Source organism: Bos javanicus, chromosome 24, assembly GCF_032452875.1.
Source record: "Bos javanicus breed banteng chromosome 24, ARS-OSU_banteng_1.0, whole genome shotgun sequence".
In the NCBI taxonomy this organism is placed as follows: Eukaryota; Metazoa; Chordata; class Mammalia; order Artiodactyla; family Bovidae; genus Bos; species Bos javanicus.
In genome coordinates, this window is record NC_083891.1 from 53,575,455 (window position 1) to 53,597,104 (window position 21,650).

Sequence of the window (21,650 nt, forward strand, 5' to 3'; positions counted from 1 at the left end):
GAATGGTGGGTTGCCAGGGGCTGAAGAAGGGTAGCGAATGGCGAGATGCTGGTCAGAGGGTACAAACTTCCAGTTAGAAGATGAATAAACCTGGGGGATCTAAAGTACGTCTGGTGACTACAGCTAACAACACTGTACTCTATACCTGGAAGTTGCTAAGAGAGATCTTAAATGTTCTCACTATCACGACCACAACAAAACAATGTTAATTATATCAGGAGATAGATGTATTAACTAACTTTTTTGTGGTTATCACTTTGCAAAGTATGCTGCTGCTGCTGCTGCTGCTGCTAAGTCGCTCCAGTCGTGTCTGACTCTGTGCGACCCCACAGATGGCAGCGCACAAGGCTCCCCCGTCCCTGGGATTCTCCAGGCAAGAACACTGGAGTGGGTTGCCATTGCCTTCTCCAATGCAGGAAAGTGAAAAGTGAAAGTGAAGTCGCTGAGTCTTGTCCGACTCTTAGTGACCCCATGGACTGCGGCCCACCAGGCTCCTCCATCCATGGGATTTTCCAGGCAAGAGTACTGGAGTGGGGTGCCATTGCCTTCTCCGTATTACACCTTAAACTTATATGATGTTACGTATCAACTATACCTCAATAAAGCTGGGGGGAAAAAACATTAAAAAAAAAAAAAGACATTTCTGGAAGGGAGGAAAGGAAAGTTTCATATCCTTTGAACAAAGAATTAGTTAACAAAATAAAAAGAAAAAAATCTAGGATCAGATGGGAGATTTAAGCCCACTTCTTCAGTGATTTAAATATTTACTTTTGGGTAAAAAAAAAAATTAATATTCTGTAAGAAATGTAATTTATATTCAAAGACTATCAGAAACACCTAAAGCCCAGCAAGTTTAATTAAAAGGAAGAAGTAAAAGATGAAGCTCAAAGACAAAATTTCTTTGATTGGTGGATTAAAAAAAGAGAAAAAGCAAGAGACCAGAAAGTGTCAAAGATGACAGCATTAAAGAAATAAGAAACAGACATATGAGATCTTCATATACTGAAAGAAGGATGCTAGGAAAGACACCCTTAACAACAAAATCACAATTCAATTGGATTAAAAAGAATTTAGGATGAGATTTACATATCTGGCCAGATAAGGATAGTTCACTGATCTTACTGTTTGGAATAACAGTCTTACAGTTGGTAGAGTTCCCTCCATCCCCACCCCAGGTTTCTTTTTAATCTAATAAAAAGACAAGCATGTGCTAGATATGTTTATAGTGTATATAAAACTGGCTAGCTACTTACACTATCATGACCAGGTTTTACGAAAGTTATTTTTACTTTATAATTAATCACAGGCAGAAATCACTGCCGAGTTCTGTTCAATGCACTTTTGTTGTGCCCTAATTTGCACTTTTAAAATTAAGGCATTTTCAAGGAGTTAATATATTAGAAATCCATAATTCACATACTTTAAAGAATTCAAAATAGACTGCCATATAGATAGACTCAGGCATAGGAGTTTTGTTACAAAAAACAGGAATTATTAATTTCTATGATTGCTTCACATGTAGACTAAACATTTTAAACTGATTCAGGGTAAAAGATCCAAAAATCAAATCCTAATTCTAGGTCTCAAAATTCAAGACTCCAAAAGGAATTACAAAACCACTAGCTTAAATATCCTAAAAGAATGTGGTACAGTTAAGGTAGAGATTCCCCAGGCGGTCCAGTGGCTAACTCTGTGCTCCCAAAGCAACGGGCCCAGGTGTGATCCCTGATCAGGGAACACATCCCTCATGCCACAGCTAAGACCTGGCACAGCCAAATAAATATTTACAGCTAAGATAAAAAACACTTATATCTACAGGAACCTCAAAAAACAGACACCTCACTGGCTAATTTATTTACTCTACGATCAGAATAACTCCTCCAAATGAAATATCTGGCAATTCATATTACTAATCTAGTTCGATGAAGCTATGCAAAAGGTAGCAAAACTGGAAGAATTTTTGCCCATGTATTTTTTTGCCTATCTCCTCAACAATAATAGCTCATTAGCAGTCTTTTGCCATATTAAAGTCAAAATATAATTAAAATCAGCATCTTCCTTTACCAAAAGACCCACATCTAAACTGGAACAGTCAGGATGACAAGATCACAATTTCGAAAACACCAAAGCTGCCTCTTTACCATTTCCCTACTTTTACTCAAGGCACAGTCTGATATTTTGAAATCCTACTAGGGGGACAGCAGTCAAATATGACCTCAGTGCTTATGTTCAAGATGAAGGGGGAGAGACAACTAGTGTCTCAGTATAATCAAAAACATCCAGCAGAAACTGTCAAATGACGAGAGGACAATGTGAACAACAGTCCAAGCATCTGAAGAAGTAACCTCCCAAATAATTTTTAACACTTTCTATGAAAGCGCTAAAGTGAAGATAAAACCCTCAAAAAATCTGGGTTAAAAATGACATAAGTGTTTTTGTATGGGGGCTGGGGGTGGGGATTTGATTTCTTGACAGATCTTTTCACTTGAGAATAATCTCATAAACCTTAATTAAAGAAGGAAAACTTAAAAACTCCTCAATGTACCAAAGAGTAAGGAGCAACTAATCTGGTTACTTCAGCTGTAAACATCTAGGTTGCCAATACCTCTATAACCAGATAAACACCCAGTGAATCTAATAAGTACAGTTTTTAAAATCTGTGACTGAACTTAGGTGCAGAAAACAAATTCCTGTTAAAATGACCATAATTTGCTATTTGGTTTGTCCTTAACCAAAATATTTGTTCAGAGACTACTGAGAATGATTTGACAAGGGCAAAGGGGGTTAGAATTTACTAAATGCTATCTGTTCTCAATGAGACAACTCAAGTTTTCGATATGGAACTAACATTACGCATTATTCCACTTTCTTTATCTTTGTGGCTTTTTGAAGCAAACTGTCTTACCCAATTACATACTCGTGGAGTTTTCAATTAACAAAAAAATCTTTACAAAGAAACAATTTTAAAATCACCAAAAAGCCAAAGGACGAGATGTTCAAGACTTTAGACAGTACCTAAGAAAGAACACAATCAGGGAATGGCTCTGTCAAGGTGGGCCGAGTTCGGGATGGCCGCCTTCCTTCCCTGTTGGAATGAATACACTCAACTGCCCGTGGCTGGTGACTGACAGTGGGTGCAGGAGTAAAACAGAAGGGAAAGCCTGGCACAGGAAGCTGAATGGCCCACAGGAAACCTGAGTGGTGACAAGGACCTAAAGGCACATGCAGGTATGCATCTTTTATAGTGGATGTGATACACTTACATGGCCCCTGTTGAATCTCTTGGGGACCAACAGTAAAGCAAGTCTAGAACTTCAAATCTTGAGACATCTATAGCAAGATGCTGATCCAATGTGGCTCCAAATATCTTCTGTTTTCCTGGCTCACCTGAAGAGGAAAAAACACTACAGAGGATGTGGGAACTGCATTTCTTTAGGCAGCTTCTTCTAGACCACCTGTCTGAAAGTTTTGGCCCAGTCCTTTATGAAGTCTGCGGATGAGACACTCGAGGGACTAGTGAAAAACAAAATTCAAATGAAAAGGTGGACTGAGACATCCAAAAGGGGAATACGAGAGTCAAAGATAATGGTCGTAGGTAAATCAGCGTTTCTAATCCGTAAGTGGGAGGAGGAAGAGAAAGGAGAGGAAAAAAATGCACCGAGGTTTCTCCCTCCACTCCCTCACCCCAGTTGCTACTAAAATTTCACCAAGCACCTGAACTTTTTTTACCACAATTAGGGAGTGAGTGCGCAAGACTACTTGGAAAGTTTAAGCGTTTTGCCAAGTCTCCCTCCCCGGGCTGTGTGGCATTATTAAGCGGCAGGGAGGCCTTTCAGTAATACTTATTTTCTGAGAAAAGATTCTGGTGGAATACAGCTTGAAGCAATAAAGAAAGAGAAAAATAAATGCCATTTATACAAAAATGGAAGTCACAGGACAATATACCCTATTGACAAAGTTTATTTACTTCTGTTTTTCCAAAGGGGAGGGACTGCTTTCATGTAATAAGAAATCAGAACAAAAAGTCGTTTTCAAATAATAGAAAATATTTTTAAACTTAGCAACACAAACTGCATGCTTCTTCCCCTTCGGAAATATTCTCCCTGGAAAGATAATCTTTAAAAAAATAGCTAAGATGAGCAGAACCAAGTCTGAGGTACGTTCACACAAAAGCATAAAAAGGTAGTCCATGAAATTAATTTTTTATTTTTTTTAATTAACTTAATTTTTTCTTAAAACATTTTATCTAAATATAGTCTTAGAGCTATTCTCCAGCATTCATGTAATAGCCTAGGATATAAAACAATTTTCTTTCCAAATATATTCCATTTTAGCCAGAGTTAAGTTGAACTATGACTGGTAAAGATACCAGAATTTTCTGAAAAATAAAACTGGAGAACCAACTAGATCCTTACCTGACGTGGCTGTTCATTCATTCGCTGTGGATCGGATTTCACTTTATTACTAGGATGATTTGTGACTTTGGTTACTGGTTGCTTGAAAATAGATGCTGTTTGTCTAATTGGCAATGTTGTATTCAAGTCTGGTTTACCCTGTGGATATAAGTGTTTTAATTAATAAATACTATATATAAATATCATTAATTACTTATTAATTCAGTATCTATTACTTTAACTTGGATTATTGCCAACTTCCCAATCTCAGCATTTTAAATACTCTGAAGTATATTTTAAACACTTTATTATGTAAGACTTATGTGAAGTTTCATAATAAAAAGTGTCATGTTCTTTAAAATGTCAAAAAATTCTCTATATAAAATTCATAATTGATTTGATTAACAAGATACTAGCAACTTTTAAGCAAACAAATATATATTTATGGTTGGGTTATACGAGAGGAAGGAGGGCTTTCAGGTCAATAACCAGGAAAGCAATCATTTCTACATTCTGAGAATGGAGGAAGATAATGGCGTTCTTGGCTATTAAAATATAAATTACCTCCTCAACTGTTAGGGGTCCAGGCTTACATAAAACGACAAAGGTTAACCTTCCCTTTTTTATATATATTTTAAAAAGGTAATTAGAAAGCTCTAATTCCCACAAACAAAGCTCAATTGAGGAAAATGTAATAAAATATTCTTTATCTTTAATTTTATAACACATTTACTTTTTAAAAAGAAACTTTAAATTGAAGTTTCAGAAAAGCAAGCAACATACTTACGGACTTTTAATCAACCAGTAAAAAAAAAAAAAAAGTAGGATGTAAGATTTTTATTTCTTAATGAAATGAAAATGTGGCACAGAATTTCTATTAAATTCACAGGAAGTACTGTAACATAAGGTGTTGGGGGTGGGGGTGAAGAAAAGGAACAAAATGTGATTTGACTCATTCGGGCTTCCCTGGTGGCCCAGTGGTAAAGAACACGCCTGCAATGCAGGGGACATGAGTCCAAGCCCTGGGTCAGCAAGATTACCTGGAGAAGGAAAAAGCAACCGACTCCAGTATTCTTGCCTGGGAAATCCCACGGACAGAGGAGTCTGGTGGCCTATAATCCATACGGTCGCAAAGAGTTGGACATGACTTAATGACTAAACAACATCATTCTGATTTGGGCAAAAAAATAGAAAGGGTCAAATATATCCAAAAGCAATATATATTACATTAGGTATTTTTAGTATAGAAGTGTACTTGATCAATCATCTACAGGATGTCAATGAACTTTAACTATCTCCAAATAAAAACTTTATCAACTTCCAGACGCCAAAATAGTGTTTCTCAAACTTGAGCATGCATCAGAGTTACCCAGGGGGCTTATGAAAACACAGATTACTGGGTCTCCCTCCTAGAAATGATGATTCAGGAGGCCTGAGGTCGGGCCTGGGAATTTGCATTCCAATTAGGATCCAGGTGATGCCGATGCTGGCCCAGGGACCACACCAGGGCATCACTGCTCTAAAACAAAGGCTGCAAGCCGGAGGCAGGGAGACCAGGTCTAACCCACAGAGGTGTTCTGCTCCAGTTTTTAGTCTCTTGAGTCAATGAAGCTAAGAGCCACAAATAAAATTCACATAAAATCGAGAATTCTAGCTTCTCTTAAAAACTCAAAGATCTGGAAATGGACTGATGTGGCCAAAACAGGTGATGACTGATTAGTAATGGCAGCCACTAGAGGTGTCCAGGGCTGTCGTTTTGCAAAAGGCCTCAGCTCACATGTGTGATACCTGTCTGAGCCCTACAGGTATTGAGTTTGTGACCTCTGCTTAAAGAATATCAGAAATTAATCTGATCATTATTACAGTTATGTTATTTGGGTGCCCTATTCAATGAGTCTGCACTCGCCCCCCCAATCCCACCCCATGCACACTGCTCTTCTGTACACGCTGGGCATGCTGGTCATTCCTTTCTCTCATTCACTTTTCTTCCAACATATGTGCTTACCTTTAAGAGGCACATTCATCTTAAAAAACTCTAACAATACCACTTCCCAGGCATTTCATTTTCTTATCTTTATGGTTTTTTTTTTTTTTAAACTTGATTTACAGGTGTGGAAACTTGGCCAACAGGCTGCAAAATAACTACTTAGGATTCCATCTCTAAAGAGTGTGAGGCCCAGGAATGTGTAGTTTTAAAACTCTCTTGGTAATTCTGTGATGTGCAGAAGGTTTGGATCCCTCTGATTTATGACATCAAGAGCATTCTAAGACCCTAAGTGAAGCCAACCAACTTGTATCAGTCAGTATTCAGTCCAAAAGACGCTTAACACATAATGGCTTACAAAGAACTCTTCCTGCCACTAATTTGTTATAGGCAGTATCTACCACAAAACAATACCTTGCTTGGTTTTAACGTTTCTGTACTTAAATAAAGAATAATATACTCTGCTGGTATTAGAACAAAGATGGGATCAGTAGACAAAGAAACACAGAGCAACTATTTATATGAACAAACACAGTCGAGCCTGTAAGGTTCTGTTACAAAGAATGACTGGAGGAAGCAGAGACTAGCTTAAACTATTCAAAACTATAAGAGGGAAAAAACTATAAAATCCTGAATCCACACAGACTGGAAGGAAGCCTGAAACATGTAAAACTACTGGTGCTACAATGCTAAGACTAATTTTTTTTTCATTATGTTTGTGATACAATAAAAAATTAATCTATTGGTTAAAAAATGTCACTGTCTGACAATGACAGCTTACTGCCCAGGGGAGTGGAACGAGATTTTTCAAGAGTATGCAGCATTGCTCTTCTGTTGAGCTTATTTATATTTTATTATTTTTTCTCTTTTAAACTGGCCTGAAAGCCCTGAAGAAAGAATTTTTTACTAATTAATTCTTTATTCTACAATAGTAAAGTAGTCGCTCAGTCGTGTCCGACTCTTTGCAACCCCATGGACTGTAGGCTACCAGGCTCCTCCGTCCATGGGATTTCCCAGGCAAGAGTACTGGAGTGGGTTGCCATTTCCTTCTCCAGGGGCTCTTCCTGACCCAGATATTCTACAATAGTATCATATAAAATAACCTGAGAAACTGGACTAACTGGTTTACCCAGAAACTGTCACAAAAAAAGTAAATTTTATTACCATTCTCTCCTGAGGACTGTCAAAAGAGTCACTGTTAATTCACACCCAGTTGTCTGAGTTTTCCTAAATAACTACCAATCTGCCATGAACCTAGGAGTTATAAAGCAAACATTTTTTTAAACACATGATTATATTTTAATATAAATACAAAACACACTACAAAACATTATAATAGACTGATGGCAATAAAATATGGTATTTCATTTGTACTCCATGACATCCTCAGTCATAAATAAGTTCTTAGAAACCGGTAACACTGGTACACCAAGGGAAATGAAAAAGAAGAACAAAATGAAATAATGCAAGTAACTAGTAAGGATTAAGCATATACGAAGATGACCAAACTGAACAATAACAGAAGCAGAGCGATTTCTTTGTAACACCATATTGCCAAAGATTAAAATCTAACATTTGTAGTTTTAGGAAATATACCCACATAAACACTGGTGGATACAATAATGGTCATTATAGTGGTGGTTATTTTAGCATTCTATTTAAGACTCTTGCACATGTGTGAGTTCAATACTAAAACATGGTTAATATATCTGTGTATTGCTACATAACAATCTAAAAATGCAAATGTGAATTACTGAATAGAAAGTTGTCTGGAAAATCACAGCAAAATTTTAACCTTACTGTATAAACAGATCAGAAAAGGGACTGCTACTATTTTTTGCCTTTAAAGTACTTTTTTTCAAATCGGACAAGATTAAAGCTATTCGTGTATTTGAAATATTCCCTTTCGATAAAGGAATAAGTGAAACAAAGTTCCTTATATTATAAAACTAAACTGACAGAAACACATATTCTAACAGTTTCTGATCTTCGATATATCTTCTCAGTACACAGGCTAGCACACAAATAAAAGTTCACTGTATTTTATAATAATGTGTATATTAAGTTGTTAAGTTTTCAAATAACTCAAATAATTGTTGACAGTTTATTCTCTCCCCCCTGGGATGAATACAAAAATAAAACTTTCTAAAAATTTTTTAAACTTTTATATCTTTCTAATAAATATCTGAGATGGCTCTTAAAACTTCAAAAAACAAATATACAATAAAAATTAATTTTAATCAAGGACAAGGAGAAACAAATTTCCTTTTGAAATGGTTAACAGTGACTGATTCTAGCCTTAACCATCTGATGTGGATCTGAACTTTCTAGGGGTGTGGGCAAAAAAAGAAACATTCAATGACGTAGATTTCATGCTCAGAAAGGAGGAAGCATACCAATTAAAGAGGAAAACAAAAGCTGGCGTTAAATCTAGAAAAAAAATAGACATTTAACATCACAACAGATATTAAACAGATTTCAAATGCTTTTTCTTTTTCCAGTGACCTTCCATAAAAGCCAAGAACATATTTAAAGGACAACTCACTGAAGATGACTCTGAAAAGGACTAAACTAGCGTGGCCTGACTACTGTGTAACCTTTCAATGATTTAATGTGGTTAATCCTAGAAAGGGTTTCTGTGGTAGCTCAGCTGGTAAAGAATCTGCAGGCAATGTGGAGACATGGGTTCAGTCCCTGGGTTGGGAAGATCCCCTGGAGAAGGGAACGGCCACCCACTCCAGTATTCTTGCCTGGAGAATCCCCGTGGACAGAGGAGCCTGGCGGGCTACAGTCCATGGGGTTGCAGAGTCGGACACGACTGAGCGACTAAGCACACAATGCTAGAGAAGAGGAAAACTAAAGCGGTGATGTAGATCACGTGTCTTTAACCTGTACCGTTCAAATACTGTTTCATTGCTACCCTCTAAATTTTTTTGAAAATAGATAAACCCCCACCTACTTCAATTTTTAAAATGGAGAAAAGAAAGAAAACAGGACACTTCCACGTATCATCTTAATTCTGTGGTTTTGCATACCCCAAGAGATATTCATGTCCCAATTTGAGAAGCAAAGACTTTCTTTTTCTAAAGTCGCTTTCCTCATCTGTAAACGAGGTAAATACAGTAACTGCTCTTAAGATTCTTACAAAAATCAAACAAGATACGGCATGTGCGATGCTGCTGCTCAAGCAGCTTTCACTAAGTCAGTTATTGAACAAATACTGAATGCCTACTATCTGCCAGGTACAGACCGTGTGCTGTGTATAGTCATTCACAAATACCAAAATCCTTCAGAGCTTACACTCACAGGGCAGCGAGGAGACAAAACAGTGGTATAGCTTATAGTCATGTTGGCACATAAACTCTGAATAAATAGTAGCTCTCTCTATTATCTGGAGAAGGCAATGGCAACCCACTCCAGTACTCTTGCCTGGAACATCCCATGGACGGAGGAGCCTGGTAGGCTGCAGTCCATGGGGTTTCGAAGAGTCGGACACGACTGAGCGACTTCACTTTCACTTTTCACTTTCATGTATTGGAGAAGGAAATGGCAACCCACTCCAGTGTTCTTGCCTGGAGAATCCCAGGGACGAGGGAGCGTGGTGGGCTGCCATCTATGGGGTCACACAGAGTTGGACACGACTGAAGCGACTTAGCAGCAGCAGCAGCAGCATCTTATTGAACATGCTATTGAAATTTAAAACCTTAACCTATTAAGCTTCCCCATAAGGAAAGTCACTTCCTGGTTAACGCAAAGAGGAGCCTGAGCTTTAGGGGGAACCAAGATTATCTTCAAAACCTAATTTTGGATTTGCTCCCGGATATACATGGTAGCCAATGCGTTTCCACAAAAGTCAAAAGCCAACAGAATAAAGTGCTTTACAGTCCTTCAGTTTTTTTATATGATTCACTCAACATAAAATCCACCATTTTATACAATTCAGTGGGTTTTAGTATATTGACATTCAGTGGTTTTTAGTATATTGACAAAGTCGTGCAACTTTGCAAAAAGGTTTTTGCAAAAAGTAAAGAAAATATGTATCTGAGATTTATGATTTTGTAAGGAAAATCCACTTCATGTAATATTGTAAATAAGAGAATACCTTTTTAAGGAGATCAAAGGAATATTGAATATGTAGAAGATAATAAAACGGGTGGACTCTACTTTAAGTTCATTAAAAAAGGATGTAGTTAATTGAAGCGGTTTGAAATTCATCACTGAAATCAAGTTTTGAAGAATTTTGTTTGAAAAGTAACTTGGAACTTTAGAAAAGGACTGATGGCTAAAGGCTAATGAGTTTCAAACAGAGCAGCTCTGCTCAAACTAAGGCTTCCACTGCATGGAATTCATCATCTCCTTTACATCTGGGCTGGCCCAAGCTGAGTACACAACCTTAGAATTGTAAAAACAGTCACACAAATCATTTTCTGCAGGGCTTCATTCTCTCATTGACCTAGAGTCTAAAAGTCAGGTAACTCTGCAGGACCTATAAAACTTAAGTGACACTGACAACCACAGACAGAAACTCCAACATCCAAAATAAACGTTGACAAAACCATACCACGGGCAACTATGTCTCTACATCTACTCTCATCATTAGCACAAAGGTCAAGCCCAGAAGCTCTCGGAAGGTCCCGTGCACTCTGATATCTTTGAGGAACTAACTTTTAACAAGCTAAACCTACTCATACTGAACAGACTACTCTCATCAACAAGTCTGTCTGCTAACGTGGCTAAAGTTCTGTTCTCTGTTTGCTTCCTAGAAATCTTTATCCCTCCCATATCTAAACACCTAGCTCAAATTAGCCAAAAAATGGAACAGTGCTGTTAGTTATAATAACTTCTTAGTTATCTTCATTTTTCAGCTGAAGATTTCTGCATATGAGAAAATTAGAAGTTCTCTGGAATGGCCCTTGAACAACGTGGGACTTTGGAGTGTCAACCCTTCACACAAAGAAAGCTTTGATCTGTGGTTTTGCAGCCATGGATTCAACCAACTGCTGACCGCTAGTACTGCAGTTATTTACTATAAAAAAAAAATTTGCATATATGTGGATGCGTACAGTTCAAACGTGTTGTTCAAAGGTCAACTTTAGTTACAGTGTCTCTTGCTACATCCTACTCCTTCTTTAATTATTCATTAAATGAGCACTGTCCAAGCCACCATCATTCCAGCTTGGGTAAATAGCCTCCTGTTATAACTGGCCCCTGACTTCCACTCCTGCACCTCTATAGTACATTCTCCACACAGCAGCAAAAAAAAAAAAAAATCATATTGCTCCCTACATGAAGTCCACAAGAGCATCCTATACCCTTCCTCATCCTGGTGGGCCAGGTCCAGTGACTAGGTCTGTCTGCTTCCTTGCTCTCACCTAGTACCTCTCTCCCACGCACTGACCTCCAGGCTCCTACCACCTGTCCTCACGTGCTAACCGTATCCTGCCTTAAGGGTTCTGCACTGGCTATTCCCTCTGCTTAGAACACTTTACCCTCTGGTTTTTGTAGAGCTGAATCTTCTCGTTCAGTTCTTGGCCAAAAATCATTCCCTTCTGATCATTTGGCCTAACACAGCCACCAAGTCAATCTCAACCACTCTTAATTAACTGTGTAGTATTTAATATTTAAATTGTGTTAGTCATCACACTAGAATAATAAGTTCCACAAACACAGAATCTTCCTCTATATAATTTCTAGAATCTGAAATAATGTCTGTGCACACAGAAATGTGCTAAAAAAAAATTTTATGGAGTAAATGATGCATAAAAGGTCTGTTACACGTAAGACCTTAAGTTATGCAGCCCTTATTCCTCAATAGTCTCACTGTCAGTCTTAAATGTATGCATGCTATGTTAAGTGGAAGCTACTAATTCAATGTGGTCTACAACATCCATGTCAAAATTATCAGACATAATCATCTGTACTATATACCTCAAGATTACTAATGTAAAATAACCCCCAGACTTGTTCCATTAATTACTATATAACATGAAGTTATGCTTATAGATACATAGCCAGCCCTACAAAAGTATCCCATGGGAAAATAATCCTCAGATGGTGTTTTTGGCAAAGTCAATTAGAGTGATGTTGTATCATGAAATAATGGGAAATAAAGAGTACAAACAATGTATAACCCAGTAGATGCCAAGATGAGATTAAGACATCAAAACAATCTATGTATGTTGGCAAGAAGCATGCCATGCTGCTCTTAGACAGCCATGGTTCAGGAAAAATGTTCATTATGGATCTGAAAACTTGATCATCTCAGTGTAACTTGCTGTAACAACTTCTCATCTGTATATTAAAATAACCTAAAATTTAGCAGTGGTTCTAGACAGAGGAGACTGGTATGGAAATTAAAACCCTGGGACAAAATATAAGGTCAATTAATAAGATGTCAACAGATTAAGTAACAGAGATGAGACAGGTAATCACTTGATTGAGTTACACAATTTAATCTGTAAGAATAATATTAACTAGGTGATAAACCAGGTAATATTAACTAGGGGCTTCCATAGGCTCAGTGATAAAAGAATCTGCCTGCCAAGCAGGAGATATGGGTTCGATCCCTGGGTCAGGAAGATCCCCTGGAGAAGGAAATGGCCACCCGCTCCAGTATTCTTGCCTGGGAAATCACATGGACAGAGGAGCCTGGTGGGCTATAGTTCATGGGGTCGCAAAGAGTCAGACACGACTGAGCGACTAAATGACAACAAGGAGATAAACGGAGCTAATCAACTTTGGATTCCAAAAACTTTACTGAGAATTCAGCCTGCCCCAAATGGTAAAACTGTTCTCTCAGGAAGCTGAGCAAAGGTGCTTGTTTAAAGAGCCCATACTCCGCTGAGTAGTCCTGTAACATATCAGGCGTGTAGCGGGGCTGAGAACTAAGGCATGAATAAAGTCAGTTCTTTGGGGGCTCAGAGATCCAAACAAGTCCTACTTGCCTAAGAAAGTGCTTCTAAGTTCATTCATAATACTTATCTGGCAGAGGTACACACACCTCCTTTCTAAAAAATCAGGACAATCATATTCCAAATGTTTGCATACTCTGCTCTAGCAATTATCAAAACTAATCCCATCACACCCCACATCCTATCTTCATAATAACCGAACAGCCAGGCCCCCCAGATCATGCGTCATCACGCAGTACTCATCTCTATAATATTCTGTACGTCCACCCTGTAGTTCAGTGGCCCTCAAACCTTTTTGACTTCAACTAAGAGTAGAAATATATACTTTAAATCATGACTCAGTACACAAAGGGTGTATAGATCACAAAAATCACCTAAAATACTTAGCCTTACTAAATGGGATGTGCACTGTTTTCTATCCCATTGTCTCGTATCTTAAAAATGCTAGTCATGGACAAGCGAAACCAAGTCAAAGTCGCTCAGCCGTGTCCGACGCTTTGCCACCCCATGGACTATACAGTCCCTGGAATTCTCCAGGCCAGAATACTGGAGTGGGTAGCCGTTCCCTTCTCCAGGGCACCTTCCCCACCCAGGGATCGAACCCAGGTCTCCCACATTGCAGGAGGATTCTTTACCAGCTGAGTTTGAAAACCAACCCCTAACCTTACCCATCACTCCCCCTGCCAGTCCTTGCCCTGTACACTCTTGGGAAGTTGGTCAGCAGAGCGGCTCTCCTATATCCTCAATATTTTCTTTGAACATTCTCTCTAGTTCCTGGACTTCCTTAAACTTGCCATCCCTCAAAGATCCTATGCCCCTAAAGTTCTTCCAGATAGAGGCTTTTCCCCTCTTCCTCTCTGACAACTACACTTCTAAGGCCCAGTAAGTGGTTCTGCTTTCCTCCTTTCTCCCCATTACTTTCTCACATCATTTCTCTATTTTTCCTCCTTCAAAAAGCAGAGCTCCCCTGAAGCTCATAGGGTCTGACTGTATGACTTTCTACCCTCCTCCCTGATTTCTCCTTTACTCACTGAAGACTTTAGTTTCTGTTTCATGTTTTCTTCCCCAACCCAGCTCTTAGTCCTCATTCTTAGAGGCCTCAATACCCACATGGATAATCCACCCAACATCCCGAGTCCTCTGACCTGTTCTACCCAGCCTCACCCACCTAACATTACAGGCACAAGCTTGTCTACTCTGGTAACTATACAGTGTCCAATATCTCAGGCAAGCATCCAACCTTCCAATTTCTACTTCCTGCCCTTATAACTCACTGAGGACTGCCCTCCAGGTTCTTTGAACCCATCAATGTTCCCTGCCCATTGGCTGACTGTTTTCTTACTCTTTAAAACCTCTTCCACGTCCCTCCCCACCTAGTACAGACTCCATAGTCCATCCCTACACTGTCAACGCTCTTAAACTTCTGTGGTTTTCCACTGGTGCAACAGGCCCCATTCTTACCTTTCCACAGTATTTAAAATGGGAAATTCACCGAATCAGCATCCCTTTCATTTACCATCTAGTGATTCTCCTTCCTAGTCAAGAAAATTTACTGAAAGAATTGTCCACCATGAGCAATTTTAACTCTCATTCCCTTTCAACCCAATCCAACCTGGCTTCTCTTTCCCCCCAAACCACTGGTATCAAGGTTATTAATGACCTTCCTGCTGCCAAACTCAATGGAAATTTCTGTCTTCCTCCATTCAACGTTTCAGTGGCAATCAATATACCTGACCATTCTCCTTTTTGAAACATTCTCCTCTCCCGTGTCTCTCCTACCTTTCACAATCCACTTTGCTGATTCCTTCTACTCTATTTCAATTTTAATCACTGGATTTTCTCAGAGCTTCATTCTGGATCTTTCTGTCTATAAGCTCCAGGCCCATTACTTGAAAAACTACCTACGTAACTTTCTACCTAATGACTTTCCAGCTCAGACCTCTCAATCAGTATATACATGACCTGACAAATCCATTTGGATGTTTAATAAGCATCTCAAACTCTGGCCACTCAAAGTTGAATTCATTGTATTCACCCATATAAATTCTTTCCTAAGGCGATCTCAGTAGATGGCAACCCCATTCACCTAGTCACTCAATCTACCTAAAATCTAAGGGCTCACACTTGAGTACTCTCTTTCACACCCAGTTCATTAGTGAATTCTGTCAATCCCATATTTAGAACAAGACCAGGATCCCTTCACCTCTATCACCACGTATGTCTGCTGCTGCTGCTAAGTCGCTTCAGTCGTGTCCAACTCTGTGCAACCCCATAGACGGCAGCCCACCAGGCACCCCCGTCCCTGGGATTCTCCAGGAAAGAACACTAGAGTGGGTTGCCATTTCCTTCTCCAATGCATGAAAGTGAAAAGTGAAAGTGAAGTCGCTCAGTCATGTGTGACTCTTAGCGACCCCATGGACTGCAGCCTACCAGGCTCCTCGGTCCCTGGGATTTTCCAGGCAAGAGTGCTGGAGTGGGGTGCCATCGCCTTCTCCAGCATGTATGTCTAGACCATCATTATTCCTCACTGTACCACTGTAACAGCTACTCGCTCCTCACTTCTGCTTTTGTCCGTTTCTTTCAACTGAACAAAACCTGTACTTAAGAGCGCCCCACACTTAAGTGAGGTGATCCCCTGTAAGGACGTCAAGGCCTAGAAATGCTGGATTCGTCATCTGTGATCTACTCTCTCCCCTTTCCACCCCCAACGTGTCCAACAGAGAGACCAGAAGCCACTCTGTTCCACAAGGCTTAATAAATGATGAAAACAGCACCAGCATCTTTGGAAAAGATTTCAGCTACCTTTCTATCGGCCAGGAATGTTTTACGGAAGGAATGGGATCTCTGTCTTCAGTTTAGATGGAAAGATACTAGGAAGGTGGAAGCCAACTTGTAGATCTTACCACAATACCAGGAGCTGGTAATCAGACTGATCCTATCACAGGGCCCTTTAGTTGACAATGGGGTCCCTAGTTCTGAAATAAATCACCCCACTAAGGTGCTACTTCAATAACTGAAAAAATTCCTCATCAGTTAAACAAAGGTCTAATGTGAGCTACAGCAAGTGAGCTGATCCTTAACACTTTTTGCCAAAGCCTTGCTCCCTCTCCTGTTGTAAAACAGTAGTTAACTTTTTCAATTACATTCTCCTTTGAGAAACTGGTAAAGATTACTTTCTCCTTAGGAAAAAACAATTATACACATTGTATTATACACATTTCAAAGGTTCCTGGAGAGCATCCTGAAATGTGGACTCTCAGGTTAGACATCTTCCTGACTCTACTAGTTCCAAGCTGGCCTCTTTCATCTTTTAAAGGAAAAACAACAACAATGATAATGTTCCATGATCGTGCCTTCTTTTCCAAACGCGATCCTAAGACGATCTTTGCTCCGTCTCTCATTCAAACTTCGCGAGAGCAGTCTAACCATTTTACGAAGACAGAGGCAGAAATGCACGTATGTATACATGCTCCCGAAGTCCACAGAAGCTCTGAAAGGGTGCACAAACAAACTGGCTGACGGTAATTGCTCTAGGGAAGAGGCTGAGCCTGAGAGACTCGGAGAGGAGGGAGATGCGTCTCACAGAATATCCTTTCCACCATGTGTGCAGGTCGTAATCAAGTAAGATTAAGTGAAAAAATTTAAAACTTTTACAATGGCAGGCTACATCTTTGCTCATAATTTCTGGTTTCCCAGGAAGTTTCTGGCATTCTAAATATGACTCCTGGTCCTTCTACCCCTCTGATGCTGGTTATATCTAAGTCATCAGGTAACTTATTTGAAAATCCAGTGAACACTACAAAGTATACTTCTCTATCTGCCCCTACACTGGGTAATGTCAATGTTTCGCAAACCACTATGACAGGAGTTCTCATAGCGTGACCCGGGAATCCCTGGAAGTCTACGAGATCTTTCAGAGTCCAAGAAATAAGAGTATTTTGACTCAGTCTTCCTTACCTACCCTCTCCCCAAACTTGTTCTTCCTGCCCTATTCCCCCCTGACCACTGTCCCAAGGGACTCACCCCAGAACTGGAGTAGGCATCAGCAGTTCCCATGCTCTACAATCATCAGGGACTCATCTACTAACTTGTCTTGATTGAGTCTCACCTTTTTATACCTCCAGGCTACAGTGTTAGTCCAGGCCCTCATTGCTTCTCTAGACTAAACTGCTCTAACTGCTCTTCCTGCTTCCAGACCCCACTTTTCCCAAATGGTACCCATTCTACATCCGACACCCAATCTGATTCCCACCACTACCACCAACTCACTGAAGTTTTCAATGTGCAACGCTACTGCCCCCAAGAAATATTAGCTCTCTTCAAGAATTTGCTATTATTATTTTGCTGAAGATAATTAGAGCAAATCACCTGCTGGATGATTTGATTGAGCACTTGGGACGGGGCCACACAGAATCCAAACTGTGGTCACAGCCACAGGAGTAGACTACACGCACGCTCAGTCGCTCAGTCGTGCCTGACTCTGCAACCCCACGGGCTGTAGCCTGCCAGGATCCTCTGTCTGTGGGACTTCCTAGGCAAGAATACTGGAGTGGGTTGTCATTTCCTTCTCCTGGGGATATTCCTGACCCAGGGATTGAACCTGTGTCTCCTCCTTGGCAGGCAAATTCTTTACCCACTGAACGATCAGGGAAGCCCAGTATACTACCATAAACCAAGGTAATTCATGAGAAGAAATAATGGCAGACTTATACAATTAATTCCTTCAAGGGACCATAATGCTCTTTATTACCAAATACATCCAATTTGTGTGACTAGAGAAATATGATGAAAGAACTGAGTCTTTCCAAGGTATTAGCAGCATTGACAAGTCAGGCTGAAATATAATTTGTTCTATACCAGATCCATATTGTTGAGTGAGCCAGCTGTAAAATATATGTCACATTAACATTAGGGAAGTTGAATTTTACTAGTTTTGTAGATTTAACTCATAAATGTTTCAGAATTCAGTTTAATATTTACACATCTGAAACATTAAAATAAATTTCTAGCAGGAAAACTAAGCTACTGAAGTTCTTTAAATATATCACGCACTGAGGATCACCATACTCTTCTCTATCCAATCTTAAGACTGTTCTCTAAGTATCTTAAGAAATTAACTTCCTTCTTAAAAGGTTAAGGATCGTTATCTCTTAAAACCTTGAAACATCTCTTTGGAAAAACAAAGCCTGCATAAACACCTAAACAGTATTTAGATTTTAAAGCAAAAATCATTTTTAAGAGGCACACTCCAGAACCATGCAGTCCAATATGGTAGCCACTAGGCACATGTGGCTATTTAAACTTAATTAAATAAAACTACAAGTTCAGTTAGTCAACCACACTAGGCACCTTTCAAGCACTCAGCAGCCACGTGTGGCTGGTGGCCGAAACAGCTCCATCGTCACAGAAACCGCCACCGACAGTGCCGCCTCCTCGACCCCACCCTTGAGTGAGCTCCGAGGAAGCCACTCAGGACTTCAAAACACCAGCTCGAGGCTGATGACTTCCAAATCACTCTCTAGTCTTCTTCCATTAGCCAAAGGGACTATGTTCAGTAACAAACTGGTTATTTTAATTTGACTTTATCAACTAAAGAGATGGAAGCAGGGGCTAGAAATAATTATGAGAGTGGCAAGAAAATCAATAAGGTACAATGTAATCTAGAATGGAACAGATTTCCAGAGTGAGTCTGAGACTGAGTTTGAGACAAACAGGAAGAGGTACTGCAAAAGCCTTAGTAAATACCAACTGAAAGACAATCTCCACTCTACTGTACCCACCAATCCTAGAAGAATTAAAAAGCATTTTTAAAGTTCTTCAAAAGGTATCTTTCCAAACATACTTGAAGATATTCACTCAGTAAATTCCCCTCTGATACAAAAGATATACTAAAATCAATATACCAGTCAATATAAACTATAATTTATACTGTTTATAATTGTATTGCTTATAATTCAAAGTTTATATTGTTCTTTGCATTTCTCATTTTTTCAATATAGAGTCTTTAAAAAATATCCCATTCCGGAGTATGTAGCTGAAGAAAATAAAAGCACTAATTTGAAAAGATACATGTACCTCAATGGTCACAGCAGCATTATTTACAGTAAGCAAGACATGGGAGCAACCTAACTGTCTATCAACAGATAAATGGAGAAAGAAGATCTGATATATAAATGTACACATAGATAGACACACACACCATACACACCACACACCCTCCAGAATACTACGCAGCCACAAAAAAAAAAAAATTAAAAAAAAAAGAATGAAATTTTGGCACTGCAACAATATAGATGTATCTGGAGGGCATTATGCTAAGTTAAAGAAGTGAGACAAACAAAAACTGTTCCACATATCATTTATATGTGGAATCTAAAAAATAAAACTAGTGAATATTAAAAAATATTAATGTAATTAATGAACTTCAGCCAGTTTCACAATCTGACTTCAAAGCCAAACTCTACCTCAGATTCCTGTTTAAATCTCTTTTAATCTCTGTATCTCTCAACTTTCTCTATACTGCATTATTACTTTAGAAAGACCTGGTATAGTTACTATTAATTACCCACAAATATGTTTTCTGCTTTATAGAGATATTTAATGTTGGTGTTACTCCAAAAGGGAACTTACTTAGAAAAAAAGGAAAAACTCCATTTTCTGTCTTAATTAAAATAAAATCAGATGCAAAAATAAGATCAGGGCCCCAAAATTCAGACAGAGCACTTTCCGAAAACGATAACAAAAGGCATTTCCAAAATCCGTATGGTGTATTAATTGATTCAATCAACATTTATGGCCACTATAAACTTCTAGAATGATGTGAAAAATAAACATTCAGCAAACATTCATTAAGTACCTACCGTGTGCCAGGCTTTGGATTATGTATATACACCAAAACAAAGCAACACGAGACACGGGCCTCGCCCTCGCGGAGCTCACAGTCTAGCTGCCGCAGACCGACAGCCAAGGCCTCGTGGCCAAGCACCGGGAGGCCTACGGGAGGAGGGCCTGGCTCCGGGCGAGGGTGCAGGGCAGGCTTCACAGAGACGGAGACAATGGAGCTGGGCCTTGGATGAGGAGCAGGTCACCAGATGGAGGGGAAGGGGGGAAGCACATTCCAAGCAGAGGAAACAGCACATGAGCAAGCAGAGTCTTGAAAGCACATGCCACGGTGCAGGATGACGAGCAGTCCAGCGCAGCTAGAGCGGAAAGGTGCACACAAACTAGAGATGAATTAGTTTTAGGTTTGTAGTGAACCATACCTAGCAGGAGGTGTATCTTCATATTACACTGAGCGTAGCTCAACTGTGATTCTGCTAACAACGGGGTGCTTTGGAAGCATTCCGTTCATTTCATAAATATTTTAGCCCCTTCAAAAGATGTCCAGGACTGTTTAGAGCTTTAAAGGGGCAGTTTCAGAAAAATATATCTTAATTTTCCTCTTATATTTAAAAAGCAAAATAAACCCAGAATCAAGGTTTTCTTAAGCTGAAATCACACAGCTTCACCCCTAGTTACACTAGTGACCTAGTTGCACTCAAGGTCATAACTTGAGCACCCTCTACTCCTACCACTACCCTGAACACCTTCAGAACCATCGACACCATAGGTAGGTGGGCAACTCGGAGGCAATTCAAAGCATCCCTTTCCAGCTCTGCCTCTCTAAACGAGGGACCTGCCAACACCACTTTGGAAACCGGGCCAGGTAACTAACACAGTACGTGAGGACAAGTGCATTCTCACCTCCACACGATGCTCTTGGAAATCAAGCTGTTGTTTAAAAAAACAAAAAACTATTAAGCTAAATTCTGAAAAAAAGAGGGATATAAAGCAGAGACCCCATATTCTCCAGAAAAAGTAAAAGGCGAGGAGGGAGGCTGGGTCAGAAAGTTTCCCATCCGGGCCACCAGGCGACACTGTTCACTGAGGCAGCTTGGTGCTTAGGAAGCTATAACGGGAAAAGGAAAAGAACATGCTAGGTGACTTCACGGAAACTCCTGTTTACTGCTCACATCAACGCTAAGGGAAAGCTTTTATGATCCTAAGTTTACAGATGAGAAACCTGAGGCCATCAGAGGTTAATCAAGGTGCCAGTGACTGTGAGCGAGGAAGAGGCAGAGCCAGAGCATGAGCGCATGACTGCCTGGACCCACGGCCCGCCCTGCGACACGTGGGCTCCCGGTCCTCAAGCGAACACAGCACTCCCAGGGGGCACGCACGCCCACACCAGTCACATCCTAGAAAGAAAGTCCTTCCTTTTCCCTCCACCGCTTTCACGGCCAGTGTGAGACAATCGTGTGGTAACACACGTAACACGTGTTTCTCTGAAATTTAGAGGAAAAAAAACTGGGTGGGGGGAGG

At 39.8% G+C, this 21,650-nt stretch overlaps 1 protein-coding gene across 2 annotated transcripts in view; it reads right to left on the minus strand.

Annotated features, from left to right (window-relative positions):
• Positions 1-21,650, minus strand: part of MBD2 (methyl-CpG binding domain protein 2) — a 67,765-nt gene that overhangs the window by 29,127 nt on the left and 16,988 nt on the right. The window contains exon 3 of one of the 2 annotated variants that reach the window (XM_061400230.1): positions 4,416-4,553. In XM_061400230.1, coding sequence (XP_061256214.1) covers positions 4,416-4,553 — 138 coding nt within the window. The other variant, XM_061400232.1, reaches the window with a different exon arrangement.